A 21745-nucleotide genomic window follows, 5' to 3' on the forward strand; every position below is an offset into this window, starting at 1 on the left:
AGCCAAGGCGTGAATCAGAAACAAGAATAATAGATTAATTTTTTCACCGATGGGAATTGGGAAATGTCATTTTCTTGCCGAGTGATACATGTTATCTAAAGGGCCAGCTGTTTAACACCTTTTGACATTAATGAAGAAAAAAAAAGGTGGGTGCTTGTTTAGCAGAGATATTATTATTCAAAACACTTCGTGGTCCCAATATTTTCTCAGCCAGATACAATTCATGACGGTTGGTTTAAATTTCAATGAGCCTAACCATTGTCGTTAATATTCATTTTGGCTTTTCTACCGTATAGCAAGAGGAGTAGCACTTGGGTTCTACCTCTTTCACTATCATTTAATTTTCAGCCTGCTCTTTGGTCTAATATCATTAATTCATGAACATACTATTTTTCTTCTTTGATCTATTGTTGATTTTATACAGTATTGACCCTACATGAAACAAAGATAGTAGGTGAGGGACGAGAAATTAGAAATAAGTTGTTGCGACAATTTATAAGTAAATGAATAAAATGTAATTATAAAGACAGTATACGTTAATAAAGGCAATGCCTTTAATTTGTTAATAAATGTGAAAAAATATAATTTAAAATTTTAATAATTGTATTTTTTAAGATTTCACTTTATAAAAATATATACGCTACTTGAAGAAGTATCTGTTTGTAACAATCTTATATATGGTATGTGATCAATAATGAATTCTATAAGGTTGCAATGAGAAAATGTTATTCACATGTGCAAACTGCAAAGTTCAGATGTTTCACATGCTTGGACTACAGCCACACATTTAGTGAATATCAGTACATTCAGTGAACCGCAAAGGTCACTTTCTTGTTGGCGTCGAAGCATACATACCAGTAAAATATGGTCAGATTAACATCTGTGATCAGATTTGAGCATGTTAGTAACGAGCCTTGATTGATTTTCTTGGTACTGGGTTTTGCAATTTCACATGTACTTCCGGTCACCCTCTTCCTTTATCGTCCTAACCAAAAAATCATGTTGGTTCAATGATGTAAGTAGCATGCTGGTGTCTGTATCTGTTTGTCCTTTTCTGGGTTAGGGGGAGAATAAAACTCCCAGGCTGAAAGTGTATATATATATATATATCATCTTGAAGAAGGTAATTGATGTCTAACCTGTTTATCCGTCCCCCAGAGCAATCATGAGTACCTGGTTAAAACTCAAACATCAGTCTTGGATTTGTTTTGTAGTTAGAGGAATCTACCATCATGGTTGTTGAGGAAAATTTAAAATTTGTATCATTTGACCTGAGGATTAGACGACGTACGAGGTTGATCAAGCCCTGAATTAAGTAATGGTAGCACACTTAATTAAGGTTCAATTTTCGGGTAAGCGCGAGTTTGGATTCTTTGGAAGGCTTAAGTTTCAGTTGCTTACAGAAACGATTATCTCCCTCTTGTCCTGTCAACCACTGATACTCATGGAGGAACCGACCACAGAGATAAGTTTCGTTAGACAGGACAAGGGAATCAAGAACCAGGTTTGGTTCTCGTATCTATCAAAAGATACCAATTTCAAACGTGACGATTGTGGACAGGAAAAAATGCTATCATACCAGACTAGAGATCAGGAAAGTTAATTAAACTTGAATTTAAAATGGGATTTGATGAGTGGCGACAAATTTTTTCACAAGAAATTGTGTGAAACCAAAAGAATGTCACGTCATAATTTACAATCACATTCACCCATTTACTTTTACATCATCTAATGCGGTAGCATGCATGATCGGTAGAACCTTCTCTAAATTTTCTTCAAGTTCTCTGGCTATATTCGACGATGTCCTTGATTGACATGGCCACTGCAAATTTGTGGATCTTTTCACATGCATAATTGAGTAACAAATCATGAGGTGATGACCCTGGATTCACTATTGCAATCTATTACAGGCAGCCTTGACTCTGATATTGCCGACTGGGAGAAGTTCAGATATCCGTGTGGCTTTTGATTTTCAGCACGAGATGGATGAGGACCTTCTGACTAGTGCTGACAACAACATGTCCTTGAAATGTGATTCATACCCAAGACAGACAAGACTTGCCTCACATTTAACCCACCGAGTAGGCTTGGAAAAATGCCGATGTATTAAGTTCTTGTCACATCTTAATTGCCAGATAATTTGACAGAATAGTAGGAGGTTTGAACTGAAATTAGAAGTTGGGTCAACGTTTGTTTTTCATTGCTTTCATCAGTTAATTTGGTTTTTGAACGGTCTTAGGCTGAGTGTGCATGCCTAGCAATCCTTGTAAGCGAGAACGACCCACGGCCAATAACATAAGAATTATGAATTTCCAAGGCACGATGACGATCACCGTGTCTCGTCACTCACCAGTCTTCCAACGTGGCGTGCGAAGGTTGCTAACTGTAAAATGAAGTAGAAAACCCTGCCGCCTCCCTGGTCGTTTAAGGCGGTGGCTGGGCCTGACATATTCAAAACAACACTTGTTTAGGTTTATCTCCAAGGAAATGTCAGCATTAGGACTTGGGATATTTTAATTTGTGGGTACATTAATGGACGTAGCTAGCTAAATATAACTATATAAAGATATTTTCAATGGCATATCTTCAGAATCAAAGATCTCTTAAGTAGTTGTTTTCAGGTTAGACAATTTCTCTCTGTCAAACCTAATTAATGCTTAATAACCCCAAGCTGTTTAACTAAATATACAGGTTAACTCATAAATAGATTGCCTTTAATTTTCCTTCCTTAATTCTTTTTAATTCATAGTTAATTTAGAAGTTGCTGAAACCACTTTCAACCATAAAACTCTGCTTAATCCCGTCGTGGGCCAAATGGGTTATAAGGGTAATATAATTTAAGCCACCACTCACTTATAATAAAATTGGCTAGTCAAGAATAGACCAGGAGGATTATGTTTACAAGGTTGACCTTTGAGACCCTTGAGAAAAGGGGAGGAAAAAAAAACGTGTCTTTTAAGGAAAAAGCTAACCAAAGATGGCTTGTACCCTTTTTTGCCCTTTCTGGGTACTCTTTTTCTTGTTTATATTAAAATTTACAAGCCATACTGAAAATGTCTAACGAAGGGAGCAAGTGAACATACAAGAACGTAGCCCGCCGCACTTGACTTAGGCTGCTCACATTTCTGTGCTTCATCATCGTCAGTATTGACTTGGTTTATGTTTGCAGTCAAACTACAGGGTTTTTACCTTTGATTCGTTATTAAACGCAGTCTTAAGAATTTGACCCTCTTTTTCTTTATTCTACTAAAGAACGTAACTTGCTATACACCAGTAATCTATTAAACATTTGCTAATTAAGAATATGCGAGGTAGATAATTACAAGGACAAATTTGATCTTATTTTTTTAACGTTGCAAAACTTCAAATCCTTAATAACAAATGAAGAGAACAATTCGTATTCGAATTATATATTAATTTGCAATACAATTTTGGGATATCTGACCATGATCTATGAGTAGCTTTTTGGGACCATATAATCCATTTTGGGTACCAACGCTAATCAGGAATTAATGCCATAGATATAGCTTTATATTGCCCATAATTCGTTAAATATCTATATTTTTTTACAAATGCAACAAATTTTTATCAGACCTATCTAATCATCTTTAAATGTTGGGTTTTATGTCTTAATCTCGTGCTTTTTCACCCCTTTCATTTGCTAGTAGCGAGTTTTTAAATGAAAGCAGATGTTCTATCGTTTTCTTGCCAAACCCCATATATTTACAGGATGTAGGGAGGAAATAACAACTTGTCTAACAACCAAGCTAATAGTAATTGGTCATGAATTTCAGCATGAAAACAATGGAATTTATAGAAAAAGAGAAAGGCAGGTTGGCATGATAAATGCCAAGTATTAATCCACAAACAATATAAGAAGAAGGTTGCCAACTTTAATTGATGTCATCCTTACTTTTGAAGGTTGGTTGAAATACCATTAATAAGAACGAATCTCAAAAATTAAAAATTGAAGTGTGAAGTTCTTCCATTCTGTTTTTCAATTTATAACTAGTTAACAGTATTATAACTTAATTTTAATTAACTATTATAATTTAACTATTAGTGATTTTATATTATAACTCTAACTAAATAGTTTATATGATTAACATAGAAAGTTGATCCCCCATATATTGAAAATGAAGATTACTTGGTTCATTATATGTAAACCATACATGGACATGGTAGATTGATATCCGAGCGGTTGGTCATAGGACAATAACCAACGCCACCAAAATTTTGACCGCAAGCTGAAAGTTTCTACCAATTGTACTAACCATTTCTCCTTCGTACGAAAATTGATCAGTATCTAAACCACATGTAGTACACATGAAACAATACATATTTAATGTATTTTTCAACTGTTTAGAATAGAATATTACTTCTTCCCTTTCTTTTTCTATGTAAACTTTTTTTGGGATATTTTAAAATGTAGTTATTTTTTATTTTTTTAGACACCAAATATTCTTATTTTTTCTATATTATAAAAATTTTAACGTTTACATTATTAAAAAATAATTTAATATAAAAGTACATCAAAATTAAATGTTTTATCTTAATATCTCTAAAAAGAGAAAAGTGACAAACATTTAAAAACAAATAATTAATGTAAGGAATTATTAAAATTATTATACCGTAATCAAAACCATTATTGCTATTGGTACATTCATTATGTCTAGCAATATGATAATAATAATTCCTATTGAAATTTCAATGAATTAAATATTTATGTTTCAAATGTGAATTGCATGATCCTGGCTAAAGGTTTTTTTTGTTAATTTTTGGGTCTGAAAAGAGGAAAATTATTTTTGTGGTCGAGCTCTTTTTTTCTATCCACTATTTGTATTTATTCACAGAATTTAAAATACAAAAAAACCAAGAAGAAGGAAATAAATTATTGACCAAACACAACAAACTGATCTCAAAATCCGGAGGTAGTAGACACAGTAGCAAGTTCTAGCTGGGCCCACATTCATCTTTATGATGAATTCTTTAAGCTCGATTTCCCTTTATAAATACCCTTTCTGTACCCGCATTGCAGAATCTCACACTTTCCCAAACCCCCCCATTTCTGAATAAGAAGAGCAGCGTTGGATTTGCCCAACGCCCCCATCTGCCTCTTCTTTCTTCTCGCTAACTTTCAAGCTTAATGGCCCAAGCTACATACATTGCTCCTATTTGTGTTCTGATTCTTTTACAGTCGTTCATATCAGGTACTCATTGGGACACATTCAATGATGTTTTAACCTTTTCTATAGCTAATTAATATCAGCATTTGGTTTCAAGTTTTGAGTTTTTAACTGAGTTTTTTGTTACTACTTTTTAACAGGACTGCAAGCAACAACCTTTACCTTTGTAAACAAATGTGACTATGTGGTATGGCCTGGAATTCTCTCAAACGCGGGTATTCCGACACTTTCAACAACAGGCTTCACTCTCCAAAGAGGTGAAACCAAAACCATTACCGCACCGACATCATGGGGCGGTCGGTTTTGGGGTAGAACCCATTGCTCCCAAGATTCCACTGGAAAATTTTCTTGTCTGACGGGTGATTGTGGCTCCGGGAAGCTAGAATGTTCGGGAAATGGCGCTACCCCGCCTGCCACTTTGGCTGAATTTACTTTGGACGGTGCCGGCGGCCTTGATTTTTTTGATGTGAGTTTGGTGGACGGTTACAACATCCCGATGTTGGTGGTTCCTCAGGGTGGCACAGGCCAAAATTGTACAAACACTGGCTGCGTAGTGGATCTTAACGGCTCCTGTCCTTCAGAACTCAAAGTGATGAGCACGGACGGCAGAGACGGCGTCGCTTGCAAGAGTGCTTGCGAGGCCTTCCGCCAGCCCCAGTACTGTTGCAGCGGCGCGTATGCTACACCCGATACTTGCAAACCGTCGTCGTACTCGGAGGTATTTAAGACAGCCTGCCCACGGGCCTACAGCTATGCTTATGATGATAAGACAAGCACCTTCACATGCGCGAACGCTGATTACACGATTACTTTCTGTCCTTCGCCTAACACCAGGTAAATTTACTTTACTAGCCCATTTCCAACTTTCGCTAGCACCTTTAACGTTAAAGGGTAGATTTGTCATGAAAACAACGTTCTTGTCGACAAAAGGCTGTAAAAATATAAACGTTGGCGTGGACGCTATGTCACTTAGTAACGGCGCAACTTTTCATGTTTCTCTGTGAAAACGAACAATTCGCCAATGTTGTGTCGGCTGTGGCACATCTCAGCAGGTGCGTGCTGAGACATCTAAACGTCGATTTGCAGTCAAAAGCATAGGAAGCTAGCCCATTAAGTCTAAAGACACACAGTCAAACAATAAAGAAAATCTTAATAAAATCCAGTTAATTAAGAGTGGGTGCCTCCTCGACAATGCTAGGTAGGAGGTGGAACTGTCTAAAAATTAATGCACGTCCCTGAGGGAGCTGATTTTAGTGCACCGTCCCTCGAACCCCGACATAGACCCTGGGGATAGGCATTGCTTTTTGATAACCAAACCCGCAAATTGAGACCAAAGCTCTGCCAGACTGACCACTGCAGGCCCATCTAAGTTTTTATTGTTGTTTAGCTAACGGGCAGTTGAGGGAAATTAAGTAGTAAAATAAACGGTTCCAATCCCAAGGGAACACATTAGGATATCTGTCAACTTGTTCTACTGTTTACGTTACTGTATTTTTTTTCCCCAAGTTTTTAACGGTCAGTTTCTGTACGTAAATTGCAGCCAGAAATCATCACAAGGGCAGAACACGGAACCAACGACAACCACGACAACGTCACCTTTTATCAACAGCACAATGGTGTACGAAGGTGCCTTGGACGAAAGTGCCGCATCACCATCCACGTGTACCCACGTGTTCGGATCACATGCGGTTGCGGGGATCGTCGGCATCGCAATGGCGATTTGGTGGTCGTGGCAACTCTTCTAACTTATTTACTAACTTTAGCTGTAGGGTAGGGGGCCGTAAACTTGCAACCAAAAAAATTTTAGCAATAGCACAAATGATAGCTTAGCCAGCCCCAATCTACCTTTTGGCCCATTTTCGGGGGTCGGCGGATGTCCGTATCAAATATCATGCATGGGCCGAGTGACTCGTCTGGGTCCCATTGGGTCGGCTATGGTGACTTGGAATCCAGTCATGATAGAAAACGCTCACCCGCCAACTGAATTGAAATGTGCAAACATCCGATCGAGAGCTTGTACATGCGTGCAACTGCAATGTGAAAGGCCAAACGCACGAAACGGAGGCTGTTAGGTTTAAGCAATACTTTTATCTTTTTTTAGAGTTTTTATTTTTTTAGAGTGAATTCTTTATATTAAAGGAGGGCAGGGGATTCATTTGATTTTCGTTTTCTATATCAATTAGATAATGTACTATTCCAAATAAGCTTCTTAGAAAATGAGATTTAATTATTTTTATTAATTTACCCTTTTTTTTTTGTCTTGATGCTTTTATTTTGTATTCGTGTATTCATTGGGAATTTAATCAATACTAGTGAATCTTCGTAAAGGAAAAAAAGTAAAAGAAAAAATTGATAGTACTAGAATGGATAATATAATTAAATGTTAACGGCGTGAAATTGGCCTTAGTTAAACTTCCCCACCGGAGTTTTTAATTAGTCTCTTGGAGGTGATTGTGCCAGCTGTTTGTTGGATTTCCTTGTGATATTGCATCCAAAATATTTACATGCTTTCGATTTCTACCATTAGTAAAACATTTTGTCACGAGCATACAACTTTTTTTGTGATAGGAACAGCTGCTGAGGATAAGATGACCTTTCTATTATCGTAAACAAGTGGCTAATTTGGTGAGCTTGAGTAAAATTTGACGTTAAGAGACAATGAAATAAAGTATTTGGCAATAAATATTTATTGGATTATTTGGAATTTGTCATCAACATTCTTAATTAGATCCAATATTTAAATACACGTCTTTGTTTTTAAGGAATGTGAAAATATTCAATTTAAAATTAATTGATAACAAATAAAGAGGGTTNAATAAAAAAATTAAAAAAAATAAAAATAATACATTTATATTAAGAAAATATGTGAGAATGATATTTGGTTAATTTTTAATTTTAAATAATATATATATATATATATATATATATATATATATATATATATGTAGAGTTTGAATAGTGAATATAGGTTAACTACTAGTCTGGTTCACAATTCACAAATTTTTTATTTATTTTGATATTTATTTATTTGTTGAAATTTTCATTATTTTGAAAGTTCAACAATTCATAGATTAGAAAAAAATTGTCACTATAAAAAAAAATGTCCAACCGTTATAGAGGTTACCATTCATTACATGCTCGCTGGCAGCTGGCACATTTTAGTTAAATGATAATGCATAACAGTCCGTAGTGTCGGTGGCAATGTGTACATTTATAAAACGCAAGCTATTTATAAAATTAAACTCTAGTCTAAAGCATATTATTTACATACAAAATTATATATCTCTTTTTTTGTTTTTAAATATATATTTTTTATTTTCACAAAATTTAACATAAAATTTTTTTATTTTGATATATTTTACATTAAAACTTTTAAATTTTATATAATATAGATGTTGAATACCTTTTAATATGAATGAAGTTAAAAAATTATTATGATAAATAAAGATATTAAGTATCGGCAAAATAGAAAAAATACATCATTTTAGTGCATTAAAAAAGATGGGTACAAAATTAAATGTTATGTAATTTAATTATTTTATCTTACAATATCATTTTTTTATATCAATTCTAACATGTTATGACTGTTTTAAATTATTAATTTGACCTATAATAAGGCTAAAATTGTCAAACATTAGTCTACATAATTAAAGAAAGGATAAATAAATTTATTTTAATCAAAATATTAAGTTTGAGAACTTATGTAGGACTGGGTTGAAGTGCCTAATCTCAATTAGTTGTCTTAATTTATTTTTAATCAAATTTTACGTTGGAATGTCCATTCATTCGCACAGTGGCAACTGAGGCAGCCTTCTTCCACGCCATTTTCTCCACACCACTGCCCCTGGCCTCTACAAATTTATTAATACATGATTGAGTTTCAATCATGAAAGCAAACAATAATGCTTTTGTGAAACCCTTTTCATACATATTCACAAGTAATTTTCCTGTTTTAATTACGTCTAAATATAATAATAACTTAGGCAAAGAATTGTTGCTTAAGAGCTTTAATTAATGTGTGTGTGTGTGTGTATAGATGCTCTAAGTGGGCGAAAGATGTTAACATCAGTTAATCACAACCACAGTGATCTCAATCTGATCCACCTTGGTCGCACATGGCTGCTATCGTCATGGGCGTGGTATGGGTGCTTGTCCATTCCATTCCATTCCAGCGGAAACAATGCGCGACCCTTGCGTAATTAAACTATGCTCGGACAACCATGTGCACTAACCCCAGACAGATGAGACGTCTTAGTCTGCTAAGCTGGTGAGCGCTAAGCGCCCCCCATTCGCTAAACAGCCCACGCGCGCGACTGTCCATGGCTTAGGAGGCCGGGAATCTCCATTAAGGGAGGGTGATCAGGTCGGTCGCTCTCACTGTGCATTGGTAAAAACTCACGGGCCAAAACAAAGATTCACAGCCGCCAGGCGATTCCAAGTAGCGAAGGTCAACACAATGTTTCAACCGTCAAACTCGAGGGAGTCAATTAGCCCAAATTCAGCAGTTTTTGTAGCGCACGGAGGCTGCAGTTTTTAATTTTAATCACTAATAATCTTGAGGGAATCGAATTCTATATTATTTATTACATATAGATGTCTGCTTTTTCTTTCTTTTTTTTGTCATTTCACCTGCCTAACTGGATAACCTGTTGAATTTGTGAAAAATTGACTCGATCCATTCTTTTAATATATATATATATATATATCCAGTTTCAGAAGAAAAAGACCTTTTATGCTTTGCAGCAATGAACCTTCGATCGTTGGGTAGTTGTTAAAAATTTGGTTTCTGTCAAAGTTAATGACCCATAAATTGCGATGGCGAAAAAGTTGGTGGTAGTCTTGTGATCAGACGAGACACAAACAGGTTGTTGGGAAGTCAAAGAGAAGCATATGTTTTGCTTGAAGGTGAGAAAATAATGCATCATTCGTTCATTTGTCTTGTCATACTCAAGATTCTAATGTGTGCCAATGGATAAGGTTGCTTTAGACTAATCTAGGGGACGGACGCCATGTTTTATTATACTACAACTTATAATCATTTGTTATTAAACGTTTGGAATCAAAGCTTCACCTCTTTTGACTAACCAAGACAGCTGTTTGAGAAAGCTCTTGCCCAGCTCAAGAGTCGGCCTATGAACCAACTACAGCAAAAGGCCAACTCTATTTTTTGATAAGCAAGATTGCATTTCCTTCCCTTGAAGACATTATGGTGTATAGGAAAAGAGAGAGAGAGAGAGAGTAACCTAGGAGAATTATGATTGGTGTAAATTTTATAGACAAAGAGATATGAAAGCTAAAAATTTGACAAATTTAATAGCTAGATTGGAATTAAAAATTCTAGTACTAAAGGTGGTATATCAACACATTGTGTTTATGAGTTTCAGACTTCAAAATTGGGCCCAGTGGGATTTTAGGTCTTAAGGGGCTTGAAGTTTTGTCTACTTTGAGAATTGGGTTTGGACGAAACACATCTTTTAGGCATGAGACTGCATCAGTATGACGATAATCAGGACTCCATGACCATATGCACCAAACCTAGTACGGAAAAAGGATTCCCACCTACAATTAATCATTTCATTGCCTCCTTTGGAGTCAAATTTCGAAACAATTTGTAAGTCTATGTTCTAGAATACATGAATCCTATAAAATTTGTAGAATTCTTATTCCTAATCTATAGTGAGTCATTTGTGCATATTCTTGACTATGAATTTCGTTTTTGTATGTTTCCAACTACCGCCCAAGCACATAAGAAAGAAAATTTCGTTTTTATTTGTAAGTATATAGTAACTATATGTACTATAAAGTCACATTAGTATGATCTGTCTAAGCATCTAGTCAGCTTCTTTTTGTTAAGGAAGGTCATCTAATTAAGTAAGGATTTTAGACCAGTTCCCCCATTCTATTTCTTAGAGTAAAAGGATATTTCACAATTTAAGCATGCATATAACTAGCTTCATGCTTCCTTGTTCAACCTCCTTTCTTTTCTTTTCAGTAGTTATTGTTGTAAATACTGTTGCAGATTTGAAAGATACAGACTGATTCCTTTTTCACTATCAATTCTAGAAGATAAATGGGGGGGACTCGGCTATGGTAAAATCAAAATCTAAGACAATCTTTCCCATCCAAACTTCCTACTCTTTTGCCTTTTTCTTGTCATATTTGCATCCACGTCTTAATGCTGTCCCTTTTGACCTCTTTTCTACATCTCTTCAACCAAACCCGTGCATTCCCTAAAGAAAGCTCAAAGGCTCTAAAGCAAAAAAAGAACTATTTTAGGTCCTATGAATCTATGGTATGTCTATATGTACCCATTAACTACGATTCAACAGCTCGGATATTGTGGGGATCCCTTGATGATTTTGCTCAGGAAAGTTGTGTTTCTTGGTTCCCGCTCCATGGAACATGACATATCATCAACATGGCCCCGTTAACCTCATATCTACAACTTCATGTGCGAGCCAAGGTATTTTATTTGAGCACTTATCAGAGATTTTGATACGAATGATATTGACTGTTAACAGATATATAATATAAAGTCGAGAAACAAAGGGAAAAAGCAAAAACTCTCTCTTGCTTTAGAGAGGTCTTCAAAAATCAAAGATAGGGTGCTGTTGGTATGACGCAAATCTTTACTAAAGAGGAAGAAAAGTGAGACTGAGAGGAAAAGGAAGAGATGGGGAAAAAATATATATATTTTATGTGTGAATAACAGTAACAATTATCCAAATGGTTCTTTACACGATGGATAACATGTCAAAGGACACTCTCAGATGTTGAAACTTGAAAGAACTCTTGCTATGATCGTTCAGACTTGGGATGTTTAGTTGATTTCTTTATAGACAAGTTGCTCCCCCAACTTCTGCTTTCCAGAATTCTAACATGTTTGCATTATCCTCAGCCGTCTGACACACTTGACTGCTGATGCAAAGCTAAGGAAAGTAAATTAATTTTGTCTACAGCAATTCTAACAAGTCATTCTACTCTTAATCTGTCATGATATCTGCTTAAATTTATGATAAGTTAAGGGCACTTATCAGTGGTGGAGGAATAAAGGTGTAAATGGCATCAAGCTCTAGGTCATCGGTGCTGGGAGGGATCGTTTTCTCTCTATAGATAAATTTGTCTAAAAGATACAGCTAGAGCCGGGCATTGAAGAACTTTCGCTGGTGATGCGCACATGGAAAGTTAAATTGCAGAAACTTTTTGAACATGCAACGTAGACATCCCACTTTTGCATGTCATTAACAGGATGATAAATAATCTAGTTATAACAAATAGAATTCCGATTATATATGCATAAACATGCTAGTCATGCATGGTCAACCGTTGTTTTGGTGGGCTAGCTATGATTTCCTGATTAAATATGACCAGCCACAAACAATTAATTAGTGTATTGTTCTTCCCCGAGCAGCAAACTTTGGAAACCTTTTAGCACTTTTCTGTGTACATGTCCTAGTCTGACTCTGCATATTCTCAATAGATAACCATGCAGCGATGGTGCTTATTTGTTTATAGTTTCTTTTTTTAATTTCTTACACCCTTTTGTTCTTTTTGACATATCAGAAGTAAAGACGTGATCAAATTGTCAAAACCTGTTTTGTTTGGCTTGGTTTATTGCCCCAGAATCATAACCATAACAAATGTAAATATGCTTCTAATTTGTTGAAAAGGAAGAATGGAATGTTAGTACGGGAAAACAAGGAGAAAACCCCCCGAAGTAGGATGAATCAGTACAGCCAGCCGCCAGCCCCTATGCATATATATGCTGTTGGAAAATGATGTGGGAAAATTTAAGCTGCTTTTCCGTCGAAATGAAGTAAAAGAAAAGGAGCTGTACCAATCTTCATTTGTTTCTTTTTCTTAATCGTTAATCGTCATGATTTGCAAGACCAAAAGAGAAATAAAATAGGAGGAAATGCTCTCAATCATACTAATTTTATTCTTCTCGTCTAATTCTTTGGGTAACATTATTTTATCATATATATGTCGTCTGTCGCACATCGTATAAACAACATTTTATACTTATCATTACGTGTTTAGGGAACCGTGGCCACATTTGCACGAAACAAATTTGGATTTCTTTTTTGATACGTGAAAAAGGTACGTATCAACTTTTTCACATGCAACGTAGGCATTTTCACTTTAACAAAACATTGGCATGTGCTTTCAGACACGCCATTTTCCAGAGCTTTCATATTTTACTCCAGCTACATCATTCCGGGTTTGTTGATTTGGAAGATTCCGGATAATTTGAACTTAAGAAAATGGAAATTTGTCAGGAGTGGGATTTGAACCCACGCTCTCTAACGAGAACCAGAACTTGAGTCTGGCGCCTTAGACCACTCGGCCATCCTGACATTTTGCGTATTCACCCAATGCAGCATTAGAACTGAAAACGCGGAAATGAAAGCAGCGAGGAACCATGCAGGTGCCCAGCAGGGATGACTAAAAGGCCCCACGGCCAAGTGCCTTACACGGCACCACGTATACACTGACGTGGATCAGCATTACCATTTGCCGTTTTGCTAACCATAAAAGCATAGTCGATTCTTACTTTTCTCCCTCTACTCAATCCACAGGCCCCATGTATCCTTGATTCGGGTTTCAGGCTTCGAGCCCAATTCCAAACTTTGTAACATCATCCACTTTTCCAATTTAAAAATCATAATGAAAAGGCATTGGTTCAACTCACATTTGCTTTGCCTATGGAAAAAAAAAAGTTCTATCTTGAATTACTTGCTTGTTTTAAGCTTGGTTTGCCTTACAAATAACTTAGATTCGGATGATCTTATTTTGTATTTGCATGCATTCAACGTCCACAAGACTTTGTTGATTCAAGTACCAATATCTTCTTTTTCTTAATAAAACATTTTCTAGCTGGTTTTTTTTCTCATGACCTAAACTCCAAAATTTAAAAAATAAAATCTCTAACTTATCTTTCAATCACATTTTAAGATAAATTCTAATTTATTTACAAATTGAAAAAACTCAAAACCCTGCATAAAAATTATTTATCTGCATTCTTAAAATTCCACTAATCATGTAATCTCTTTTACTACATTAATAGCATTGGTTTTGGCTTTGTAAATTTAATTCTATTATTTTAATAAAATTACAATTTATCTTCTTAAAAAAAGAGAAAATTAAAAATACTTTTTGAATGGTACCATATTAGAACTAGCTAGTTTGTCCTTTTAGTATTATATTAAGAACCCACCTAGAGGCACAAAAAGAGTGAGGAAAAAGAAAAAAAAAAAAAGGGACGTTGGCATAGATATTAGAAATAGTATTAAAATTTTCACGTGATTAGGCTTTAATTGGCGAAGAAAGTGGATCCCGTGGAGGAATTTGTTGTCTGCCGGCGATGGCAACGGGGACAGTGTTTGATGAGTTGGTCACAAATATTAAAATACTAACTATATATATCACAGCCTGCTGATGAGTAGACACTTGACATAATCGAAAGACAAAGCAATTTATGCTCCCACCGACCACTGTCGGGGTTGGGACTTCGTCTCTCGATCCATGCAACGAGTTACTCTTTTCGCCGCAGTTTCACTAATTAGGTATAGTGACAGCTCCTTTGTTTGTTTATTCTTAATTCAAAAAGGAATTAGAACTAATTGTGAAGACAGACTTATTTTTCAAATGCAATCCTTTTTTTCTTTTTCTTCATCCTTTTTTTTATTTCTTAAGCTAAAAATATCAAAATTTATGTTATTAATCTCCCGTGACACACAATTATTAGAAAGTTAACCATTATTATTAATCAACATTTATAAATCCTCAAATCTTTACACTTGTAAATGGCTCAACTCACTACAACAAATTTGACTTAAGATAGTGCATTTTAAAATGTGTTATTAAAAATATTTTTAATAACATTTTTTATACTTTTTAAAATATTTTTGTAGATATAACTTTATTACATAAATTTTTAGATGCATTATGAATAAAAAAAAATTATACTTTTTTTCATATTTTTACTAAATGTGAAAAAAATAAAGTTAAAAGTTTAAATAGTTGTATTTTTTAAAATTTTACTATACAAAAAAATATGCTGCCTAAATAATGAGATTAAAACTCAATTTTGTTGTAATAACTTTTGAAAGAAAATAACTAAGAAAGCTTTTGACAACTTTAATAAAACTCAAATTATTTGTTTTGGAATTGTAATTTGTTTCTCTATCTCACTTATCGACACTTATCACGTATTTTAATTAATTGAGTAATTGAGACACATGATAAATGTTGATGGATGAAATAGAGAACAAGATACAATTATGAGTAGAAGATTTTCATTCACATTAATACCATCTAATCAAGTTAATCATTAAGAGAAACCAGTTAGTAATTCGTTGATTAATTTTGCAAGGCAAAGAAAATCAATCTAGCTTTTTGACTATGAACAACTCTAGTATCATGTCACTTTGTTAATTAATTCGAAGGGTGAATCAATTGACTTTTGTCACAAGCTCAGTTTTAGTAGATGCATGTTTTGCAGAATTTCTAACTGTCAGGAATCTGATTCCTTTGGAAAAAAGTTGCCAAGACCTTGGCCAAGAACGATAGCAACATGGATCATAATTAAACCCTTCAAAGCTGAGATTTGTTGGCCATATTTCTTCAAACACGTTTTTTAGGTGGAAAAGTCGAAGAGATGCTTGGCCAAATACATTATAGATCCTATTCATTAGGAAATCTCAATCAAGAGGACTAGCTCCAAACTGGTTGATCAATCAGCTCTGAATCTTAAGTAGGGAGAACTATTAAGTATGTCAAGGAAAGAAAGATATTCTATAATATAGAAGCGAGTGTGTACACACCTTCCTGCAATATTAAAAGGAATTTGAGTCGTAAAAGCTTCCCCTTGGAATCTCATCAATAATTTGGCATATCAAAGAACAAACTATATAAGGAGAAATTTAATTCTTTAATTTTCTTATTTTTGGACCACCATGTCGGAATTAATCATCCTCTCGTCAAATAATTTCACTTTTTCAGACATATTTTTAAAGAGACAAATTTATTTATGCATAAATTGACATAAGAGATACATTTTTCCATTGTTATAGATTTGATCAGTTAATTCCTCTATAAGCAGCTGTTTGATATTTTTCTTATGTCATTTCGAGGCGGAGTTAACCCTTTATCAGAGCCCACCAACCAGGGCAGTGAAAGAAAAGAGTGACGATAAAAAGGTGAAGCAAAAAGATGGATTTTCACAACACGCTAGCCCACAGAATTTTCAGCATGAGTTTCTAAAGTGAGATCATGAGAAAGAGCACTACGCGAGATATGTATTACACTTGATCGACCTCGACCTGATGATAAAGCAAAGACGAGATAACGATTAAAGTTTTTTTTTTTTGTTTTAATTGTTCATTAAAATTAAGTAACGACTCATGATCCGAAGTCAATCTTTACTTTTCTTTTTCTTTTTCTTTTTTACTCCTTTTTCCCATTTCACAATGAGCAAAAACTTAAATGAATAGTCATCTCTTTTATGTTCTCATTTACATTCACTTGACCCATGATAAAAACAAATCAAATTTAGATCGGTAATTAAGATGCAAAGAAACAAAAGGTTTTTGTTATTGAAAGGCATTGATATTTCATAAGAGAAACTTAGAAAAAAAAATTGAGATTTTGAGTCTCCTATATGAAAAAGAAATGTGAGTTATTAAAATATTTTATCACGTAACACTCTTGTCTTTGCTAATCCGAATACATTTGTCAAGTTGCATTTAAGGGTATCGAGTTTCTTTTTCAAAGAACAAAAGATTGGTGGGATTTTATTTGTTTATCTTTTTGCCCAGCAAGGTCGGCAAAATATTGTTCCGCACCAAGTAAGTTTGATACTTTCAACATTTCGTGATTTGTCAAAAATATGCTTCACTTAGAATGGTTAATACTTTGTACTAATAGTTTTTGTTTGTTTAAGTAATATAAATAATGATTTTTTTTTGGTTTGAGGTTTCGGTTTCTTGCAACTTTTTGACTAGTGCAGTAAAACTTACGTGGTCTTTCTTTTGTCATCATACAACAGTCGATTTTATTCCAACTTCCACCCTATATATATATATATAGTAAGTGCACACCAGCTGACATCAAATTTCTTTCCTATCATCAAACCGCCTGCTTCCATTTCCATTCCTGTCTCCTCTCACAGAAAAGAAAGAAACATCAAACTTCACCAATCTTTTTGGATGAAAAACCTGAAACACTCTTCGAATTGATCTCCCCTCCCATTATCGTCCACCCAACCAAAACCCCATTAGACCGACTTTTTTCTTCTCATCAGTACCATCATCATCATAGGCAATGCAACCTTTTTCTTCCTAAGAGAAAGATATAATCTTCATCAGCATTAATTCACCAACCCCGTTTTGATATAGCATTTATTTTAGTTATACCACCAATTGTCATTCCTGATGGATCTGATCTTCTCCGCTTGTTTATTCGGCCTGCTTTCCGTCTTCCCAGGTAAAATTTTCGAGAACTCTTCCAAATTTCTACGCTGATTGATGAATAGCATTAACATTGACAGATTGCTTGCATTCATGCAGGAATTTCAGGGACTACATTTACACTAGTAAATAAATGTGAACACACAGTTTGGCCTGGTAGCCTTGGCAACAGCCAGTTAGGTAGCACCGGATTCGAACTACCATCGGGGGGATCCCGATCGTTCCAGGCACCGCCCAGTTGGTCAGGTAGATTCTGGGGCAGAACCGGGTGCACGTCAGACCAAACTACAGGTCAACTCACCTGCCAAACCGGTGACTGTGGTTCCAGCCAAGTTGAATGCAATGGCAACGGTGCAACCCCCCCTGCCACCTTAGCTGAGTTCACGATGGGATCAGGTACCCAGGATTTCTACGACGTCAGTTTAGTCGACGGTTACAACTTGCCAATGATCGTGGAGCCAAGCGGTGGGTCAAGCGGCGCGTGCTTGTCAACAGGGTGCGTTACCGATTTGAACCGGCAGTGTCCGACGGAGTTGCAGTTTGGGTCGGGTGAGGCCTGTCTGAGTGCATGCGAGGCTTTTAAGACTCCCGAGTATTGCTGTAACGGCGCGTTCGGCGCACCCGACACGTGTAAGCCGTCCGTTTATTCAGAGATGTTCAAAGCGGCGTGCCCGAGATCGTATAGCTACGCGTATGATGATGCTACGAGTACGTTTACATGTACGGGAGCTGATTATACGATTACATTCTGCCCTTCATCAACAAGGTAAGCACTAAGGATAGAAATATAATGGAATTTTTCTCTCTTCTTTATGTTTTTTTTTAGTTAAAATATTTTTGGTTTTTCGGGGAGAGATCAATTTTTTTGGTTAAATTATTTGTTGGGTTTTTTTTATAATTATTTTGTTTATAAAAAAGAATTAATTAGTTTACCAGTGTTGTAAGATGGGGTGGTGGGATTCTCAGTTGAATCTGAAGATGTTCTCTTTCTTTTTTAGCGTATTCTAATTTGCTTTCATACGACTTTCTCAAAGCCACATCCTCACAACCTTTTGTATGGCATAAGCTAACAGGTCATGAGTCATGACCATTAGCTTGTGCCATACTTTAAGGATCTTCCTGTCTCTATTAATTAGCAAATAATGAGCAAAACGAGTCAGTTTTTATATGTAAAAATTAATTGGAAACAGCCATTCCTGATTGACAGAGTAGAATCCTAAAAGAGAAAACACAAAGTGCTAAAATGAAACAACTTTGTTCCAATATCTGTATCAGAACGGAATCTCCTTTTTAACGTGATAGATTGTTTAGAATTTTGATTTCAAAAGGCAAAATAGTTGCATTTAAATTTACATTCCATATTCTCTTAGACAGTCTTTGTTAACTATTTGCTCTAATTTTATGCCTACACAGTCAAAAATCTGCAAGCAATACGACCCCAGCGACAGGAACGACAAGCACGACGTACGGATCTATTGCAGGGTCGGGAGAGGTCCCGAAGACAGACGACAACGGTTCATGGTTTCCAGATTTTCTTACGGGAGAGTCTTCCAGGACTCTTTCTTCTGCTGTTTTCAGCACCACATTGTTGGCTTCTGCGATATCCTCTCTCTTCCTCTCTAGATTTAGTTCATAAATTCTCGGCAGCTCTCCAACAACACAAAGCAGTTTATTAACAAAACTATAGTGGAAACGAATTTGGGATTCTTCTGCAGTATGAGGAAGTGCTGTTCAGGTCCAGATTGTAAAGCCCAATATTTTCCAGGCCACATGTATAGATTATTTGGAAAGAAAACTACTGGTACTATTTTTTTTTCTTTATATTTTAGTCCTGGGAGAGTTGTACTCCAAAAGCAACAAATTAGAACGGAAAGAGCCCTAGTCGTTATTTTTAATTCATTAACAAGGCATTTAAAGGTGTTACTTTACTGTGAATATGAGCAATCTGGTTGGTGTCTCTTGGTGGGTAGCTGATAAAGGAAGCCCCACTTTGCTAGAATTGCAAGCTTGGTAGTTTGATGATTTCATTCAGCCGCAATGAGCGTTGCCATTATGGTGTCTGTGACAATAGGGCCATTCTTCCATTCATTTCCTTTTATGATCAGGTTGCCTTTTTTGTGTCTGTAATTTGTACATACATAAGAATTAATTGATTAAACATTGCATACTCTCCAGTTATAGTTCTAGAACCATTGGATCAAACCTAAACCCGACCATGAAAATGCAAAAAAAAAAAAAAAACATTTTTTGCCTAAGAAAATGAGAAAATGAGATTGAAATTTGCAAGTTTTATGTATCTATGAGATTGAAAATGAGATTATGACTCTCATCAGGTTATTACTATTTAATCTGTGATCCCCTCGTTTGGATACAATTGCCCAAACTTGCACTTGCAAAAATTGATAAAGTTCTTATAAAAAAGAAAGTTATTTTATCGTGAAAGTTCAGAGGATAACAAAGGAAAAGGAATCCACTGCCTTTTTCAGCACTCCTCCTAAAGATGTCGATTAAGATCAGCATTGCTTTTTATCACTTGGGGTTGAGGAGAATTCTTGATCAGGGCTTTGAATATTGACTGCTTACCCCTCGACACCTTGTGCATATTTCGGGACAGACACAGGGAAGAGGTTTGCCTGTAAAATCCTGAACCCTCACCCTCGGTATCTAGTAATGATATTGAGTCTCCGGAAACTACAAAACGAACCCTGAAATTGAATTATTACATGCCATATCTCAGTTTGGAAGTGAGCATAAATGTCAACATTAACAGAATTTTTTTGTTCCAATAAAATGTGCATGATGGAGATGGTGTTTAAGTCCAGCATTTTTCTCCATGTGCATGTAGACATGCCACTTGAATCTTTCTTGCTTTGAAGCTTTGAGATAGAAAGGTAAAGATTCCCAAAATTGATGAAGGACACACTTGGCAAAAAGCCCTAAAAAGGCTATCGTTAAGATTCCAGCTTCAGTGGGTTTTGAGCGGTGAGAAAAATTGGCAAACTTGTGTAGGGGACCCCTCCTGGCTGACCTTCCGTCTAAAATTTCAAAGGAACAAAGCGACCCTTGCTCTAAGGCTTTCTTTCTAATTTCTAATGAGTCCATTACCATAAAAAATTTTTCCCTTGGTTCAAAAGAGTCGAGTGGTCCAAAACCAAAGCCCCCATTTTACCAAAAGTCAAGGAGAATTTCGCCCTTGCATGACACACAGAACATGATTGAGCCGCGATGGAGGCGCTTCCAAGTTGTCCAACGGCAACAATGTTAAGGGCCTTTTGACAAAGATTCCTCAGTTGAAGCTCTAACACAGCAATGTGCGAACCATACTTCAGAGTCTCAATTAGTGCGATGCTCAGATGGCATGGTCTCACCCCATTTGTATTTAACAGGGTAAACAAATTGAAATGAAAAGAACGGAGATGAGAAATGGTTCGTCTTCATCCAGTGAAGGGCATGAAATTTGAACGAATGGGAATCAGTCTTAGATAAAATGAAAAGCAATGGCAGGTGATTAAAATAAACCAAGGACAAAATAATGGTCTGATCTCTTAAGAATCAAATCTATTTCTTTTAATCACTCTTTTCGGGAGTGCTTCTTTTGTTTATTCGTTGGGCGGCTCCGATAGGAAGGCAGCCAATGAGTAGATTTGCCCCTCAGAAATTGTCATATAAAATGCGGAATCTTTTGTTTGTCAAAAGTTTCAGAGCGATTTGCTGCATTAAATAAAATGATTAATTTGCATCGTTAACTTAGCCTTCGGATAATAAAATTCATAATTATCCAAGAAAAAGAAAAAGGTAACGATCCACTAATGTTTTTGTAACACTGTTTGGGCCAGCTTTTTTCCGGAAGTCTAAGCCCAGAGATAAGCAAACACAAGGTAGAAGGACTCAGTCTATTTTTAGCAGACTCAGACTGATGATGGGGAAAGGCCTTTCTACCTGCTTCCACATAAGGCCTCGTGGCCGCAAGACGCCATGGCTTGGGAAAGCCCGTATGACTACCAAAAAATTTTGGGAAAGCCTCTCGGAGTCGTGAGGCTTTCGCCCCAGCTGACATCAAACGAAGTTATTAAAAGACGACCATAAATA

At 35.8% G+C, this 21745-nt stretch overlaps 2 protein-coding genes and 1 non-coding gene across 3 annotated transcripts; 2 read left to right on the forward strand and 1 right to left on the reverse strand.

The window, feature by feature from the left end:
* On the forward strand, positions 5008 to 7430 carry LOC18591569 (thaumatin-like protein 1b). The gene is made up of 3 exons (XM_018125725.1): positions 5008 to 5210; positions 5327 to 6020; positions 6727 to 7430. The coding sequence occupies exons 1-3, from the start codon at positions 5147 to 5149 to the stop codon at positions 6929 to 6931; spliced, it is 963 nt and encodes a 320-aa protein (XP_017981214.1). The 5' UTR covers positions 5008 to 5146; the 3' UTR covers positions 6932 to 7430.
* TRNAL-CAA lies at positions 13460 to 13543 on the reverse strand. The gene has a single exon. It is a non-coding gene; the product is annotated as a tRNA-Leu (tRNA).
* On the forward strand, positions 17309 to 19579 carry LOC18591571 (thaumatin-like protein 1b). The gene is made up of 3 exons (XM_007017765.2): positions 17309 to 17672; positions 17756 to 18422; positions 19070 to 19579. Exons 1-3 carry the CDS (start codon positions 17621 to 17623, stop codon positions 19290 to 19292), a joined length of 942 nt encoding a protein of 313 aa, XP_007017827.2. The 5' UTR covers positions 17309 to 17620; the 3' UTR covers positions 19293 to 19579.

The sequence above is a fragment of the Theobroma cacao genome, chromosome 8 (assembly GCF_000208745.1).
Source record: "Theobroma cacao cultivar B97-61/B2 chromosome 8, Criollo_cocoa_genome_V2, whole genome shotgun sequence".
In the NCBI taxonomy this organism is placed as follows: Eukaryota; Viridiplantae; Streptophyta; class Magnoliopsida; order Malvales; family Malvaceae; genus Theobroma; species Theobroma cacao.

Excerpts from the sequence above, each read along its gene's own strand:
- LOC18591569 (XM_018125725.1), top strand. The coding sequence starts at position 5,147 with ATGGCCCAAGCTACATACATTGCTCCTATTTGTGTTCTGATTCTTTTA. Across the intron at positions 5,211-5,326 it reads TTTACAGTCGTTCATATCAG|GACTGCAAGCAACAACCTTT; the intron begins GTACTCATTGGG and ends ACTTTTTAACAG. Across the intron at positions 6,021-6,726 it reads TGTCCTTCGCCTAACACCAG|CCAGAAATCATCACAAGGGC; the intron begins GTAAATTTACTT and ends CGTAAATTGCAG.
- LOC18591571 (XM_007017765.2), top strand. The coding sequence starts at position 17,621 with ATGGATCTGATCTTCTCCGCTTGTTTATTCGGCCTGCTTTCCGTCTTC. Across the intron at positions 17,673-17,755 it reads CCTGCTTTCCGTCTTCCCAG|GAATTTCAGGGACTACATTT; the intron begins GTAAAATTTTCG and ends GCATTCATGCAG. Across the intron at positions 18,423-19,069 it reads TTCTGCCCTTCATCAACAAG|TCAAAAATCTGCAAGCAATA; the intron begins GTAAGCACTAAG and ends ATGCCTACACAG.